General features: G+C 37.3%; 1 protein-coding gene across 8 annotated transcripts in view; it reads left to right on the plus strand.

Annotated features, from left to right (window-relative positions):
* ZMYM2 (zinc finger MYM-type containing 2) overlaps positions 1-16,904 on the plus strand; it is an 84,307-nt gene that overhangs the window by 37,476 nt on the left and 29,927 nt on the right. For all 8 annotated transcript variants that reach the window (XM_040054525.2, XM_040054517.1, XM_058424287.1 and 5 more), the window contains 2 exons: positions 10,683-10,799; positions 11,372-11,522. In XM_040054525.2, the coding sequence (XP_039910459.1) occupies positions 10,683-10,799; positions 11,372-11,522 (268 nt within the window). The remainder of the gene's footprint in view (positions 1-10,682; positions 10,800-11,371; positions 11,523-16,904) is intronic.

Raw genomic sequence — 16,904 nt, forward strand, 5'->3', positions numbered from 1 at the left:
CAAGATCCTTAGCAGACATGCCTGGACCTGCTTTGCGCAGGAGGCTGCACTTGACCTCAAGAGGTCTCCAATCCATATGATTCTGTGATTCTGAAACAAAGAAGGAAGCAGTGATTTTTTAAAACAAAGACTTAGGAAGTTTTGCATTTTGTGTTCCTTCTACTTAGTCACTAGTGAAGATTTTGATATATTGTTCTGGTTTGCCTCTGCCAGTGAAGGTCTTTTTGTGTTCTGCCGTGAAATATCAACAACGTTGACACAGCTTTACGTTTTCCTTAATTTCTTTTCTAAACACCCACTTTTCCTTGAGGATGGTTAAAATACTAAATTAAATATGTACTGTAGTAAGAACCTGAGATAGCTGTCACGGTTCTCATCAGGGATTGAAACTCCTGCAGTGATGTAAGTGGGTATCCATGGAAGAGTAAGACCAGGGCAGGAGCTTAGGATATTTTCCTCTGAGCATTCTCTTAGCTTCTGACTCTCTACAGGTCAGGGCATCCCTTGAACTTGACACAATGTTCCTGTATGCTATTACTGGCAAATCTCTTTAATTAGTGTTTGTCCAATCTCTTTGTGGATGCATGCAGTTTTTCCAGGTTCTGCTGGCCTGGTGTTTACAACATGAAGGGCTGGCTCCTGTTTATTTTCAGATTTCCGTTGATATTCATGTGATTTGGTGTAGTTGTTAATATTAGAAAATACACTGACCAGTTGATCCATAGTGCCCTACATAATACCATTTTTGGTTCTGTCCTTATTCTCCTAAGCTATCTTGTTTCCAGGCCAGTAATCCTTACCTCAGAAGGGTGCTCTTTGACCCTCTGTATTACTGTAGCTCTCCTTAATTTTAGTGGATCTTCTGTTTGTTTATGGCAGCTTGAAGTGTACTTAGAGAGAAAGGATTCTCAAATGTTAGTTTTTCTGGAGAATGAAGTTAATACTGCAGATTCTTAGAGATGGAAGGGATTGTGTGGGGGAAGAGTTTGAGAGTAGAAATTTAAGTTAGCTGAGAAACTTGATAGTCTCATCTGGAAATTTCACGCTTACGAACAGAAAAAATTCTTTGTTTGCATTATGGGTATGCAAAACATTAGAGATACAGTGAGGCTCTCTGTTGATGGTGTCAATGGAGGAAGTTGTTGAGCTAGAGTTAAATAAATAAATGTTTGAGACACATGTATAACGCTGATTGAATACTATAGGGTACTCATTAGCCTTTTTGGAACAGGAGCATGGTACTCCTTGAGGGTTTTTTTGAATGACTTTGATATTTGAACTTGGACATTTAGAGAATGCTGGAAATAGTAATAAAAATGCAAGAAAAATGTTTAGCTTGAGGGAGATGATGATTACAACATTTTAGGAGCAACATATTTAAAGAAGGTTTGGGCCTTCTAATTTTCTTTTTTCCTACCATGCCCTGTCTTCTTCACTTGTGTAACAATATGTTTAAATTTCTAATAATGCAGAAATACTCTTACATTCTTTTTAGTTGTTATTACAAGAATATAATGGGAGCTTTGTTATTACAGTTTTGCTCCTACCCACAGAATCTTCTGCATAGTTGGCATGTTGTTGGAAATTCTTATTCTTTGTAGTCTTGTTAAATTAGATCTAGGTTTGCTAATTATTACTAGATAGGAATAAATTTTTTTCTTGCTGTTAAATCTGAAAGAGATGGGGTAAATCAGTAAACAACTCCAGTATTTGAAGGTGTATGAAATTCAGAAGTGATTGACATGCTGTTCTTTGTGTGCATGATCCTTTCTTGAAATCTTGGAATACCTCATCACCTAAATGGTGAGGTATTTGAGATGCTGGTTAGCAAAAGTTATTTCTGCTTTCAAGGAATTTTTGTCAAAACATGTGTTTTGCTGATGCAATGAATTTTTTTCTGATTATGCTCTGATCCGTTTACTATAAATTCACTTACTAAAACTTATACTTTTGTCTTGCTGTTTCTTGAAGTCACTGTAGCCTCTGTTGGATTTCTCTTTTAGATATGGAACTTGTCAAAGTATCGTTTCCCTGAACGTTGTTTGCTGATTATATTGCTGAGTGCTCTTAGTAAAGTTGTTTGCCAGCATACTTGCGTCAATGCTTCTAGATTAACGTTTTGGTTTATTCTGGAGCTACCAAGGCTATTTGTGGAAGCAGATTTTTTTTTTTATGTTATCCATTAAGCACATGCCAAGAAATCAAGTGCTTTGTAAATTGTAGCCTCCTGTATTAATAGTAATATAACTCAGAGTTTTCTGGACGTCCTGCTTTTGTTTTTTAGCCTGCCAGAGGAGATGAATGTATAGCAGCAGAATAGCTCCAACTCACAGAACAATGTAACTGCTACATTTTGGTCTTGGTACTAAGTGTGAATTTTGTCAATATTGTGACTCATTAGGAAGATAATGATGTTGATAAGATAATGAATAACATGTTTAAAGGTAAATGGAAAAAAATTAAAATAGGAAGGAAATATCCTAGAGTCCTATTTTATACCTTCTCTGGGTAGGAGTTTGGTATCTTGACAGGTACTCCTTTTTGGAGGAAATCCCCAGCAAAGGTTTCATCAAAACAGCATGTGGAAATTCTGAAGTTTTGTGGAAATTTTGCTGGTCTCTGCAAAGTGCTACATCGGATTTGATTCACAGGCATGTGGAATGTTTTTATGTGGACGCTCTTCATATAGGAAAGATGACATTATAAACCCATAATTTTCATCTCTAGCTGTCTGTAAGACCGAATTAACTAGTTTTTAAGTTTGGGTATTGAAAAATAGGAAGAGCAAAGATATCCTCTGAAGCCTCTCTCAACTCTGAACTAAGTGAAACAACTTCCTTCCCCTTTCCATCCTTGGGAGTAGGGAAAGAGGGAGAGAGAGTGCCAAAATTATTTTCTTTAGAAAGGAAGATATCTCAAGTGCCTAAGTGATGATCTTCTAATACTTAATAATGCGAGAGTCTGTCTGGTAGGACGCCATCATTTTTGGTGACGAATTTTCTCTGTACTGTCAAGACCATGATAGTACTTCTATGGGCAGAGAAGGTGTCTAGGTATTTTTTTCTGAAACTTGTTTTATCGTGCTTGAGGTACTTGCCTGACACTGGCATATGTAATGTATGTAGCACATCAGAATTATTGATTTTGGATGTTGACTGTGTCATTGGTATTTCTGCTCTGTGTAGCTTTTTCTGTGCTTTTTATAGAACATGTGTTCCATTCTGTGGAAAAACTGTTGATGGACTGTCTGCAGTGTCAAGAGGTGTCAAAATCGAGTCTGTTACCAGGTTCATGGAGTCACAGTTCAGCATAGAAACTCTGCAGTGTGTTCCTCCTGCCTGGAGGATTGGGGATACATTCCCCCCCCCCCAAAGTTTTTTAATTCTCCATATTCATAACTTCATTGCTGTGCAGGTGACTGCACAACGGAACAGCTTGCCCAGAGAAGTTACAGAGTCTCCCTCACTGGAGATATTCCAGAACCATCTGGGATGTAATCCTGTGCAATGTGCTCTAGGAAGACCCTGATTGAACAGGGATGTTGGACCAAGGGACTTTTCTAAGCTTACCCATTCTGTGAATCATTTTAGCCATGCCAGATTCCCGTTCCTTTCCTTACAACTATTGTCCCATCAGCAAGGAGAGAGGAATAGAGTTCTTTCAAATTCTTCAACTCAGCACAACTTGTTGCATACTCTTATGCCAGTTCAGTTTGCAGACAGTGGGGTTTGGGATGGAATTGAGATGTTTGGTTTGAGGTTTTTGAAGGGTGTGTGTGTATGTGTGTGTGTCGTTACAGAGAAGGTTTGTTTTAGCTGGCTTTTTCCTAGGAGTAGAAGATCCAACCATAGTGCTGAATGTTCTTGAGAGGAAGATCAGGAGTTAATGTAGGAAGGATCTGATGTGGGAGCAGATGACAGAAATAAAACTTTTCTTTTAGACCATAATTTAAGCCACAAGCCAAGCATAGTTTTAACTAACTCATTGTTTTGCTTTGTTTTACGTTTTAGAAATGTGGCCAATTAACATCTTGTACTGGCTGCAGAGCTCAGTGCAGGTTTTTTGACATGACTCAGTGCATAGGACCTAATGGATATATGGAGCCATGCTGCTCAACTGTATGCTTGAACACACACAAATCAAAATATGCAAAATCACAAAGTAAGTGAAAAGGATGATGGGTTTTCATCACTGCTAAGAGTAGACTTTTTTAAAAGTTTGAACACTGGGGGTGGGTGCGTTGTTTTGCAGTTAGTCTATGGAGATGTGACTTTGTAGCTTTTAACTATATTAAAAAAAAACCAAAAAACAAAACACACACCCACCTGTAGATGGACTCATGAGGATTAATTTTCCTCTCCTTTCCAAATCCACTGGCCTTTTTTTGTGACATTGGAAAGAATTTTCAACTGTCTTAAGGCTTCCTGTGAAGGAAATGCTGAAGCATAATGTGCTCCAGTGTGTCACAGCATGATAGTGCAGGTTTTTTGCATATGAATTAATATTCTCTGAATTCTGATATAAATCCCACCCTGGATTTTTTTTTTTTTTTTCCCAGCAGGAGATGGATAAGAAGGGAGGTAGTTATATTGCATATAGATATTCTCTAGGTAATTTTTTTCATCTGGTAAATAACTGAAAAGGTGTGTTCTTCAGTGTGCAAAGCAGATCTCAACTTGAAGTTGAAAATGCTCCAGTGAATTTTATGGAAGAAGATTTTTTCATATTTAGTACTGATGTTTAGTGAAAGTATTTATCTGAACTTCTGTAATTTCTTTTGTTTTGTGTGACTTGGCGAAGCTGACCGGAAAACAGACTAATCTTAGTTCTCTACATTAAAAACTCTAAAGGGCTCACCTATAATACTCCTTTTTATCCTGTAATTTTCTGTTTATTATGTTTGTAAACTACATTTTTCTTTTAGGTATGGAAATTATTTGCCACTTTTGTAAGCGAAACTCTTTACCTCAATATCAAGCCACAATGCCTGATGGAAAACTGTACAACTTTTGCAATTCCAGTTGTGTAGCTAAATTTCAGGTTAGCTGTTGTGTTAAATCTTTTCCTCCCTAAGTATTTGTGTGCCTGTGTTTGTGTATATTAAACTAACTTGCTTGTATATACATGCTTGAGAGTTAAAATTTATGTAGCGGTGCTGCTGGCTTCTAACAATTTCTTTGATCAAAGTGCTGTTTCATAATAGCATTAGCTGCTGTCCCAAACTTAAGAAATGGGATAATAACAACCAATTTCTGCTTTACACTGTTAGAAAGCACAAAGCTGTATTGCTCCTCACCTTATTTTTACCACCTTAGCCTCTTCATGGATGTGAGCCTTGCTGTTTTGCATTGAAGATCAACGTATTTAGCCTCTTTTGTACTAAACACAATAACAAAATTTTCATGTCGAATGTAGAACTAACAGAGGTCTGCCATGGAGGAAAGTGATTCCTTCTGAAATGAAGGGTTAGAGCCTCAGCTGTTTCATTTATGGACAAAACTAGCTGTTTAAATTGTGGCCAGAAACTGGGGGGTTGCAAGGCTAATGACATGCACTCTGGATGAGGCCGCTCTGCTTGTTGAAAGTGTCATATTTTCAGTATGAATTAAGGTTGAAGCATTAGTGAAATGTGTTATAGCTATTAATCTCTTGGTGATCAAAGTATATTTTTAAAGAATGTTTAAATTTTTATATGTAAAAAAAATTTTCCCAGATTTACTTTTGATAATTGATAATTGCTTCCTCATGTGTTGTTGAAGAGTTACACCCACACAGGGTTTTCCCATTTGTCATTGAACGTTGCTGTTTTCTGCCAACTGGATAGCAAATTAGTCTTTTAATTGCTTCTTTAAGATACCCTGGGTAGGACCTCTGTCATGCAGCCATGTTCTGTGTTTCCATCACAACCAATGTAGTAGGTGTCTGTCAGTGGAACAGATTAACAGAATACCTGCGTATTGTTAGTATGTAATGACAGACCTGTAATACTTCTTGCAAACTCATTTAACATTTATTTTATTGTACGTGATTTTTACGATAATTGCATCCCCAAGAGCTCTCGGAACGCATATGGCCAGGGAACGATGAATTCAACCTTGGCCTTCTTGGATTTGCACATAAGTCAACATTATGCGACATTTTTGAATAGAACTGCCAGATCATTTAACGCTGGTTGTGGGTTTGTGGTCTTAACTGAGTCCTTGTGCTCATGCTTCTGTTGCAGTCTCAGTGCTGCACGTAGATCTCTTGTCAGTTGTAGTGCAGTTTAACTGAAGCGGCCTTGCAGTCTCTGAGCTCTCAGTAAAGACCAAGAATGGGTAGGTTGGCACTTGCTTCCAGTTAGTTTGCTCAACCAGCACTGTTGGATTTTAACTTTTGATAGCTTTTGTATAGTCACTGTGTAGAAGAATCAAATGTATTCACCATAAGGCTAGAGGTGAACATATGAGAACAGCTTCTTTGTATTTAGTTTTAGTCTTTGTTCATTTAGTATTTAGGTGGAAAGGATGGTATACCACAATGTGAGCACTGGACTGTTAAGTGTTTCCTTGAGGCTTCTCTTGTACCTAAGTGACATGTAAGGTTGAAAAAGTCACCGATTTACTATGGTGCTCCATATTTTTCAGTGTTTACTAATGAAGATAGCTCGTTTTAATTTTCTGGCTTCATATTCATCTCTTTTTCCTGCTGTGCCTGTTCATCCTAGACTTTTTTCTTTAAGGTTTATCCTTCTCAGAACAGAATAATTGCTATTTCAGGCCTGTGTTTCCTCCCTTCTGCAAGGGAGTCCTTTTGGGACCCCTTTCTGCAAGGGGTATTAGTCCTTTTGGTTTACAAATGGCGAAGTTTGTTTTACAGAACTTCAGGATTGATTGTAATTGTGTCTTCCAAATAACCTTTTGTTTCTAGCTCATTGTTCTTTTAAGTAGTGAAATATTGGAAAGATTGAGCTGAGCTCCCTGTTGTACAGTTTATGTCCGTATCTACATTCTCTTTTGAGCAGCCAGCCTGTAAGAGCATTTGATCTTGTAAGAGAGAGAACAGCCTGCTTTATGTAGTTTTTGTTTGGTAGCTGGTGGTAGAAGAGTGGGACCAAGTCTTGTCTTCCACACTGTGTCTTGGAGGATGTTATTGCAGAGTTGAAGACAGAACTGTTTCCAAGGTGTAGTGTTTTAAATCAGTATTGATACTGGTACTTTCAGTGGGTCAGTTGGAGATCTTGCTGTTAAGGGAAAAATAAACTGCTGATTATTTATTGTGAATGTGGAGGCTGCAATACAAGTGTCTTCTCAAAATCAGCAGCTGTGTTAGTGTCTGACAGTACTGGCTATCTGGCAAAATACAAGTCTGTGCAAAAATTTGTGCCAAAGCTTTAATTGGTTTGGGTTTTGCTTCCAGTTTATGGATTTATCTGGAGAACTGTAGGACCAGTATGGGTAAGAATTAAAAGTACAGTGGTTTTTAGCAAGATACTCTCTCTGGTTACTCACTGATGCTGTTCTCTTTCACCATTGTGATGGTGCCTGGAAGTGTTCTTAGCTATATATATTACGTCTCTTTCTTGTACACACATGTACACACAGACAAATACTCTTCTAAATTTGAAAATGATAAAAATATTTGAGGCTTCCACGCCCAGGCTGGAAGGTCTGTGTATGCATGAGTGCAAAGGAAATGTTTGTTTCCTTTCCTATTTAAATTTAGTACCCTTGATTTTGCTTGTGGAACACTCCTAGAGAATGAGAGCATGTAGAAGATTCCTCTTTAGGTTCTTTCGTGCACAATAAGAACGGCTTGATTTTTTCAAAGGCGGGGGTTTTTTTCTGAGCTGGAAAAAAACTACTAACCTTACTCTGGCTGCCTACTAGCTCTTCTACATGTACACTTAAGTAGGGAAATGTTTGCACAATTTGATTCCACATTGCTGTGAGCAAGGGTAGCCGGTTACTCTGTCACATAGCTTGCCATGGCAGGGGCAGGCCAGAAACTGTGCTGCTGTGGTGGTCTTCTCAGGACATCCTGGGCTGTGCATGCCTAGTGCTCGTTATTAAACTGCTGACTTAAAACAGTTTGGGCTGGTTGCATTGAAGGCTGAAAAGGGCTTTACAGTGGTTTTTTTTTGCTTTGCTTACGCTTCCCATGCTCTTGTTATTTAAGGCTCTCAGAGAAACAAACAGGTACATGACTTCAAAGATGTCTTTGATACAACATAGCATAGATAAAACTGTGTTCAGGGTGAATGGTCAAAGATTTTAATGATTTTTTTTTTCTTTTATTATTATTTGTGTATAATTATGCTCCCAAGTAATTCCTAAAGGTACTTTAGGTACCTTTTAAGTCAGAAGCAGAGCACGATGGTGAAAATACTACAAGCATGTTATCTTGGCTCAAAATATTATGCAGAAGCAGTCCTTAATTGTAAGCAGTATAATTGAAACTTTAAAGAGGCATACAAAATAATGTTGTGATTAACTTGATTTAAAAACCATCTTCTGCTTGGTTTAGAACTTTCAGTAATATGAATTCAGTTCTTTACAGATGTTTCTAGAAAAACATTTAATTAACCAGAGGAGCTCATGATAAAAAACATTGCTTGTGGCTTGATTTTTTTTTAAGCAATAATGCTTAATAGCTTAGATTTGTTTAATCTATAGTTATGTGTAAATTTCCTTTTTAAACAAGTTCAAATTTTAAATAGTCTCAAACTTTGCTTTTCTCACTTCTCTAGCTTTTTGTTATTTTTCAATTACCAGCCCCTTAGACTTTGTGAGTCTGGATTTCTACCCCAGTAAACAGGAATGGAGAGAAATAAAAGAAGGTAACTTTGGCATACTTCAGAAAACAACAAAAAGCTATGTTTTACTTCTAACTTATAGCCCTCACAGTAGGGTGTTCAAGTCCCATATTTAAAGGTAGCTACAGACGTGAAAGATAAGAGTTGCTTTTTATTTGATGACCACTTAGTATAGTTCATCTTCATTCCTTCCTCTGTCTTCAGTGTTTCTGTACAAGTTGCCGCATGTGCTAGTTCTTTACATCTCCTGAACTGGAGGTGCTGGGTATTCTTGACTACTTTTCGTTTTCAGTGAGAGCTTCTAGGGCTTCTGTAAGCCACACAGCAGCACGTGTCAAGCGTGGTGTTTGCTCTGTGAAGACACCTGCAAAGGCAGAAGTGCACAGGTTGTACCTTGCAGTTAAAAATGCCTTTGTGGCCCTCATGTTTGTGCAAGTCTTCAGCTATTTAGAGCAGCCAAAGTGAAGCAAACCTTGCTCAGCCACAGGGACATTTGCTGGATATCACTGGAGAAATATGATAATACTGTGTGCAGGCATCAGAAAAAAGTTGTTGTAGAATTTATATATATAAGTTATAAGTTAGTGGGCCATTGAGGTGTCATCTTTCTGCGGCTGGGCATTTGGTTCTCAGGTCGTTCCTGTGACTGGGAAATATGCATGACTACTTAATGTGTGCAAACTCTTGATACAGAATTAATGCAGCTGCATAAAATGATACTGTTTGCACTGCCAGCTAGCACTCAGCAGTGCCAACCCACAAAGATCAGGGTTTATATCAGCAATAAGTCTCAACATAGTTTTTATATGTATTTTTAGTGTAGGTGAGCCCTTATTAACCTGAGAGTCTGAAGAAAAGTGTCCTGTAACAGAAATGTTCTGGATTTTCACTGTTACACATTGGAGAGGTAGTAACAAATCTGTCTGAAGAGAATTTGTCTTTAAATGTATTTGTTTTGTAAATTTTCCCCACATTTGCAAATAATGTGGGAAAGTTTTTTGAGAAGAGGATGTAAGAAGTTTGTCCTGGATTCCTCAAGTGTCTGTGGTTACTACTGATTCAGATTTTTGTCTTGAACATCACATCTGTAATACACCGATAGTTCTTGCTTAATCAGGGAATGTAGAAAACCACTTTATTCTGTTGGCACATATAATTGAGTTCTCTTACCTACTGATTGCCTCAGAAATGCATTAAAGAAATGACTCAGTTACAGAACTAATTTCTCATACCTACATGTGCAATCTATAGTATTTTTCTCAGTTTTAAACCCCTGGATTGTTTAGGGGCTGGCTGTGTGAATAATTGCATCTTCCTGCCATCGGATTGGGACTACTTAGGACTGTTAGCAAGTTTTTTCTTAATCTGAGTAGATGAGGTTTCTCGCTGAAAGCCTTTTACTTTGATAGTTGTATTTTCAGGTGGTATGCTTACATAAGGTGTTGATAATCTTCCTTGGTGAGGCTTGCCTTTGAAAATATTTGTTTGTTGGTCTTTATATCTCTGTCAAGCTGTGAATTATATTTATCCGAAAATATATGTTTTGTAATTAATAAAAGGGTTCAGTTTGGGGATACATTTTGTTCATTTTTACAAAAAAATTGTGTTTACCCTTAAGTAAAAGACATAAGAAAGGTAAGGTAAAAAATTATGACTTAAAGTAATTGTGGTGGATATAAGGGTAAAGAGTCAAAATTGGAAAACCTGAGATGAAAAGGGAGGAGAAATTAAGGTAAAGAACCAACCTTCTGTGCTTTTGTCAGAAATGCTCTTGAGGGTAAATAATCTCCTAAACTGACAAACACTGTAAGCTTAATTGAAACCCCCCATGTTTTAAAAGTAACTTTGTTTTTTTAGTGATGTATGTATATATATTTATGTTTTTCAGACTCTCAGTGTTCAGTCTTCAACAAATGGTCAGTTCATCTCTCCTAGTGATATTCAGTTGAAATGTAATTATTGCAAAAGTTCTTTCTGTTCAAAACCAGAAGTACTGGAATGGGAGGTAAGGGGGGATGGTGTTATTCTTAAATGATTATGTGTTTAAAAGTTTAAACTTAGGACTTTAATACAGTTTTTTCTAGCTATAAGGTATTGATATTTCTCTTTAAAAGTTCAGTCAAAATCTACCTGGTTCTGTAGAATATAATTTAATTTCAGTATGGATAAAAGCAGAAGTTTTTAGTCATAAATAGTATCTATGGAATTTAAAAAAATATATTTTCTCAGATGAGCTGTAGGTCTGAAATCTTCTTTCATCTCCAGTTATTGTAGATATGATAGACAATTATTACACTTTTTTATGAACTGAGAGAAGTATCTAAAGAGGATATGCTGAGATTGAGTGGCATATTTTCTGTTCAGTGTTTTCATGTGAAATTGAGTATTTGTAGCACTGTCAGCTTCATTGGGATTTGTGAAGTTTTAGCATTAGAAGTCATTTTCTAATTATGTGTTTGCACTTCAGTTTACTTTGTAAGTTGTCTTAATGGCAACTGTTATTTCAAGTTGCACTAGTTAGACCTTAAGATTTTATCCATTAACCTTATTCACAATGCTTTGCAACTTTGCATTTAGAGCAAAGTGTATCAGTTCTGCAGCAGAGCATGTTCTGATGATTATAAGAAGCTGCACTGCATAGTTACATACTGTGAATACTGTCAGGAAGAGAAAACGCTCCATGAAACGGTGAATTTCTCTGGTATCAAAAGACCCTTTTGCAGTGAAGGTATGTATGTATTTGTTTGTTTTTTTTTTTCTGTGGTCGTTGTTCTACTGCAGTTGACTTATTTTGTTTATATATAATGTTAAAAGTTAAGGTAACAACTCATTCTGTTCGACTTGAGGCTAAACAAGAAGTCTCTTCATTACTGTTATTGAAGTGATTGTACCTGTTATTATTAGTGCAGGTACTTTTAAATTTATCTGAGCTGCCTCTAGAGCTTTTCACCACTTAGTCCAGGTTAAGGTTAACACTTTTCAGTGTGTGGGTATATAAATACACATATGTATGCACATTGCATATATGCACAAAAAAAATTATACCTTCTTTTTTTAAAATGTATGCAGTAGTGCATATACAACATTGACTGCACTGATGAACACCAAGTTTTCTCTTTGATTAGCATTTTCTAAATTAAGTACAACAATAGAAGTTCTGGTTGGTTTAGATTGGTTACTTAAGCAATAACTTGAATGGTGCCTGTTGCTGTGTGTTGATTATTGTCGCTACAATTTGGTTGACTAATTACTTGAGTTTTGAAAAAGAAAACAAACTGAAAGGGAACTCTATGGGCCTAGGATTCTTTTAAGTTGCATTAAAGCATGGTTTTAATAGAAGTAGAAATAATGGTTTTGAAGAGAAATAAAAATAGATTTTTAACGAGGACCTATCCTTTCCACTTCTGGTGAGCTCTCCTTTGATACTGGTATTTAATCATGATCTTAGAAGCTTAACTACAAGTTTGGATGACCTGTCATTCACAAATATGGTGAATATTTTTTCTTCATTTATAACAACAACACTTCCAATGTAATTTGATAAGATCAGTGGAAGATCTCGGCTTTCAGGCAGATTAATTAGTAGATATGAGAGTTTACTTGTAGCAGGATCCTGTTAAGCTGGAGAAGGTTGGAATGCAGGACTGAAGGCAGTCTTCCCTCCATGCCATTCCCTTACAGCTCAGGACTACGCAATCTTTCATTTCTGAAGAAGGGGGTCTGGTGTTCTGGACTGCAGATTAGCTGGATAGCTGGAGAGTGAAAAACGGCAAATTAAGGCCCAGCCTTACATTGTATCGTTGCATTGCTCAACAACCTCTAGCTAGAAGTTCTTTCTGTGAACGAAACAATTCCACAGAATGCATTGAAACAAGAGCAAGATACTTTTCTGGAGATTAAAGTGTATGCTTCTATTACTGTGCATATTTATGACTCCCTCATTTTAATGCCGGGTGGCTGTTGCAATGAAACGAGTTGGATTCATAATGCCAGCTATGCCATTACTACTTCAGTATGAGGAGGCTTGAAGTAAGTGAGGACTTTTATTTCCTGTTGGAAAATCTGAGGAAGAAAAGAAATCAAGTCTCTCCAGTGTAAATATAGATACTAAGTGAGGGAATCTGTTGACAGGTGTCTTAGTGTAGGTCTTGAGTTTGCAGATGTTGGGCTGCCAGATCAAGAGCAAATACTGTGTTTATGAGGGTGAATGTGCAAAATGTTACCGTAAAGACAAAGTTCATCACCTTACTGTGATAATCTGACACTAGTAGAGGGAGGATAGTCAAAAGCATCATTAAGTAGATTGTGACTTGAGTAAGAACGGTGCGTACCTGCCAGCTGTAGCTGAGGTCGACTTTGTGATGTATATGACAAAGAGCTGTATATGTTCCTGTTGTAAATAACCAATTGTATGGACAGAAATTCTGAAGAAACCCTAAACCATTTATTTTTAAGGAAAACCTTCAATTGTTATCAATGGCTCTAGAAATAGTGCAATCCAGGAATTAATAGTGCTTAGATCTGATGTGGGAAGGACAGGACCAGGACTTTTGGTGGTTAACAAATAGAAGTTCCATCATCAGACATGGTCAATTTTTCTTCCCCCTTTTCTAAGCACTTAAACATCTCTGGTTTGTCCTTAATTTCAAAGCATTTTTCCAGATATATGTCCAACTTTTAGTGAAATAACAAAACCAGTATAAGTATTAAATACTTGTTGGATATGGAGGCCATCCAGGTTTTGATATTGCAGATTGTTCAAGGAACCTCACCAAAACAAATTATTTTTTTGAGCATGCAGTTATTCTTCAGCAGAAGACAATGTATCATAGTTTGAGAAGGAATAGCCAGAGATACTCAGTCGCAAAAGCTGCTGGCATTTTTGGAAGAAATTGAACTTTCAAGGGAAAGTGTGGGGAATTTTCATGGGAGTGATTATAAAAGGCTGCTAGATAAAATCAGAAGTTAAACACGTGTTGAGATTTCTGCAGGTGTACTCACTCATTCATCTTCGTGCAAACTGATGGGAAAGCGTATATAAGATCAGCCACAAATACCTCTTCACTGCTTACAGCTGCCCAGCTGGAGTACTGAAGATGTCATCATTGCTCCCATTCTTCATACCTGAGGGTTTTTGTCTTGGTTTAGAAAGACAGGTGTCTGCCAGGGAAAGCTGGAGCTTCCTTTGGAATGGAGAATGTAAACCCCTTCCCTCCAAATTACTAAAATTTTGCAATTAAGGGAGCTTTCAGGCAAAGATATGGAAATAAGAATAACAGTTCTTTACTAGGAATATTAAAAATACAAATGTAGTAGTACAAAAAACAAGCAAGCAAACAAACAATCCTAGAAACACCGACAGAATCGGAATAAGACCTGACACCCTGTTAGTCAGGGTGTTGGAAGCAGTCCAAAATAAGTCCTCCTGGAGTAACAGATGTGGTTCTGTTGGAGTAGAGATGAAGAGATGATCCTGTAGAAGGGGTTTAGTGGTGGTGAGATGGGTCTGGTGTTCCTCTGGGATCCAGTGAAAACAGGCTGCACTGGTGCTCTGAATTGCAGGTTTTATCCAGGTAGGAATGCTTGGCTCCTCCCACTGGGTGGAGCATCTCACAGTGGGATGATGTAATTGTATTAGTCGTGGTTGAGCCTTAATGGCCCATTAACAGCAGATATCCCCCGAGGGAGGATGGGTGTGGAAGAGATAAGAACACTGCCACACCTGGGTTTAACAGCTGGCCCATAAATAGAAGGCGCCTGCCCTCTCCCCTGGGGTTATGAGGAATGGGTTATACAAGAGATACAGAAAAACGCCTCCCCAACTGGTTTCAACAGATGGCAGATAGAATACACACTTTTGGTTACATATTGCAAACCAAGAAAAGGGTTTTTTTTCACACATACATTTACATATATATTTACACACAAACCCCAGCACCCACATTAAAGTCTCTTGGGTTAGTATTTCTGTGCGGTTTTATTCCAGCACTGTTTTTTTATATGTTTCTCTTGAGACACTTAAAAACATGTGCAGGAAGTACCTGAAACCTCCATTACAATAAGGTGTGATTAGAACTGACATAGATTTTGTGCTAAAGATGGTTATTAATTCTTTCTTGGAGTATAGGATGCTTTTCTTGGTTTAGTCCAAAAATTGGATGCTATGTGGAGGATGAACAAGCTGAACAGAGTAGATGAAAGAGTTTAATCTGTTCCGCTGGTGCTCAGGCTGTCCTGATGTTCTGCCATTAGAATGCTGCATTCCAAAATATCTGTATCTAAATTAAATAATACATATTTATTATGTATGCTAAAGTAAGAAGTAGCTTGTGGATTTTTATGTATGTATGGTTGCATGAGTGACAGTTGAGGATAGGCTGTACAAGTTTTTAATCCTGAGGAAATCTTCTAGTTACTGGATTTGGGGTATTTTGGGAGTGGGTGGGGGTTTTTTGGGTTTTTTGGTCAATATATATTCCTTCTGAGAGTCTGGGAGAGCAAATCAGTTTTTGGCAATCCAGCAATGAAACTGTTTTATGATGAGTATCACCATAATTTTATTTTATTTGTAGACTTCATTCATCTTTTCAGTAGAACTAAATGCAGTGACTTAAACAATATAGGCTTAATATTTTTATAATGGAAATTTTAATAACACTGATTCATATCGGGTAGTCTTCATCTAGGAAGGAGAAGATCATTAAGCTGTTGGAGTAACTCAGTTATCAGATGGTTGGGAATTCTTTTCATGGATAATGCAGATAAAAGGCAGCTGTCACCCAGATAGCCTGCTAATAAATTTCTGGGAATTATGATTTCTGCAGATTAAACTCAGTGCAGACATTGAGTTTTCTCTGAAAAAGCTGTGATGTTTCAACTAGGTAGAGATAATCTCTTAAAATACTGTTGAGCTGACAAGTGGAAAAATAAATTTAGGAAATTAAGTAATTGTACCTTCCTCTAGGAAAGGTGTTTATTCAGTTAAAGCATTGTAGATCTTAGAGTGGGATTTTCCTGACCGGTTCTGCACAGTGGATTGTTTGGTGAAGTGTACTATAAATGAGTAGTTGATTAATTTTTAGATTTATATGAAAATATTACAGATACTGAGATAGCCTAAACACAGATGTGTTAAGCTTTACATAGGTGCTTACATGCCAGTGTTTCACAATCAATGAAGATACAACCTGATATTTATAGTAATTCCTGCTGTTATCAGAAACAGCAAAAAAATTATGTAAAAACTGATGTGTGATATGAAGTGTTGCTAAGACTGGAGTTGCTGGGCTTCTGTGGTGGATGGGCCAGGGAAGAGTTGGTGAACTGGCCCGGCTGTGTTCCCCTAGACCAAGGGGATTGCGTGAATCTCTTAGCTCCTGATGTTTGGTCTCATTATTTTTAAAGGGAGAGCTACAGGAACTGTTTTAACACAGCTTTTTTTAATAGTTTACATTAGCAACTACCCTTTTTAGAGGCACCGATACTGCTTTTAAAAATGAAGTGTGCAGAATTTCGGCTAGCATACAGAAATTTTTGAAGACAGTAAGAATTCACCCTTTTACACACTTCTGGGTTTGTGCTTCACAGAGCTGTTCGGTCCCTTTCTACAGCTCTCAACAGAGGCCTGCCATGTTGAAATAATGTGATCTTGCTATGGTGCCTAGTTTGGTTTTGCTCATGACCACTTCTTTTGGCAGTGTCCCTCTCGAGATAAATTCTAACCTGAAATGTCGGTTTCCTTGTTGCTTTCATTTGAAGCTTTAGTTGGTACCAAGGTGTTCTTATTAACATGAAAGAATTATCAACATGAAAAGATTTAAGAATAAGCAAAACGTGAGTAACTGGATTGGAGTAGGAGGGAGGAGAATGGAAGGAAATAATACCTAATATCAGGAAATAGCAGGATAAACTGAGGTTGTATGAAAGTTGGATTGAATAATAATAAAAGGTTCTTAAGGTGAAGACAAGAAAGGAAGGGGTATACACAACTTCTCTTTTTGCAGAAGAGGGTGGGGTCTGCTTTAACAGTAATCCAAGCAGGACCTAGAATTTAGATACATTCCATCTGTTTTCCTAAAAATAATAATGTCTCTTGTGAATCCAGAGACAG

The sequence above is a fragment of the Hirundo rustica genome, chromosome 2, assembly GCF_015227805.2.
Source record: "Hirundo rustica isolate bHirRus1 chromosome 2, bHirRus1.pri.v3, whole genome shotgun sequence".
Taxonomy (NCBI): Eukaryota; Metazoa; Chordata; class Aves; order Passeriformes; family Hirundinidae; genus Hirundo; species Hirundo rustica.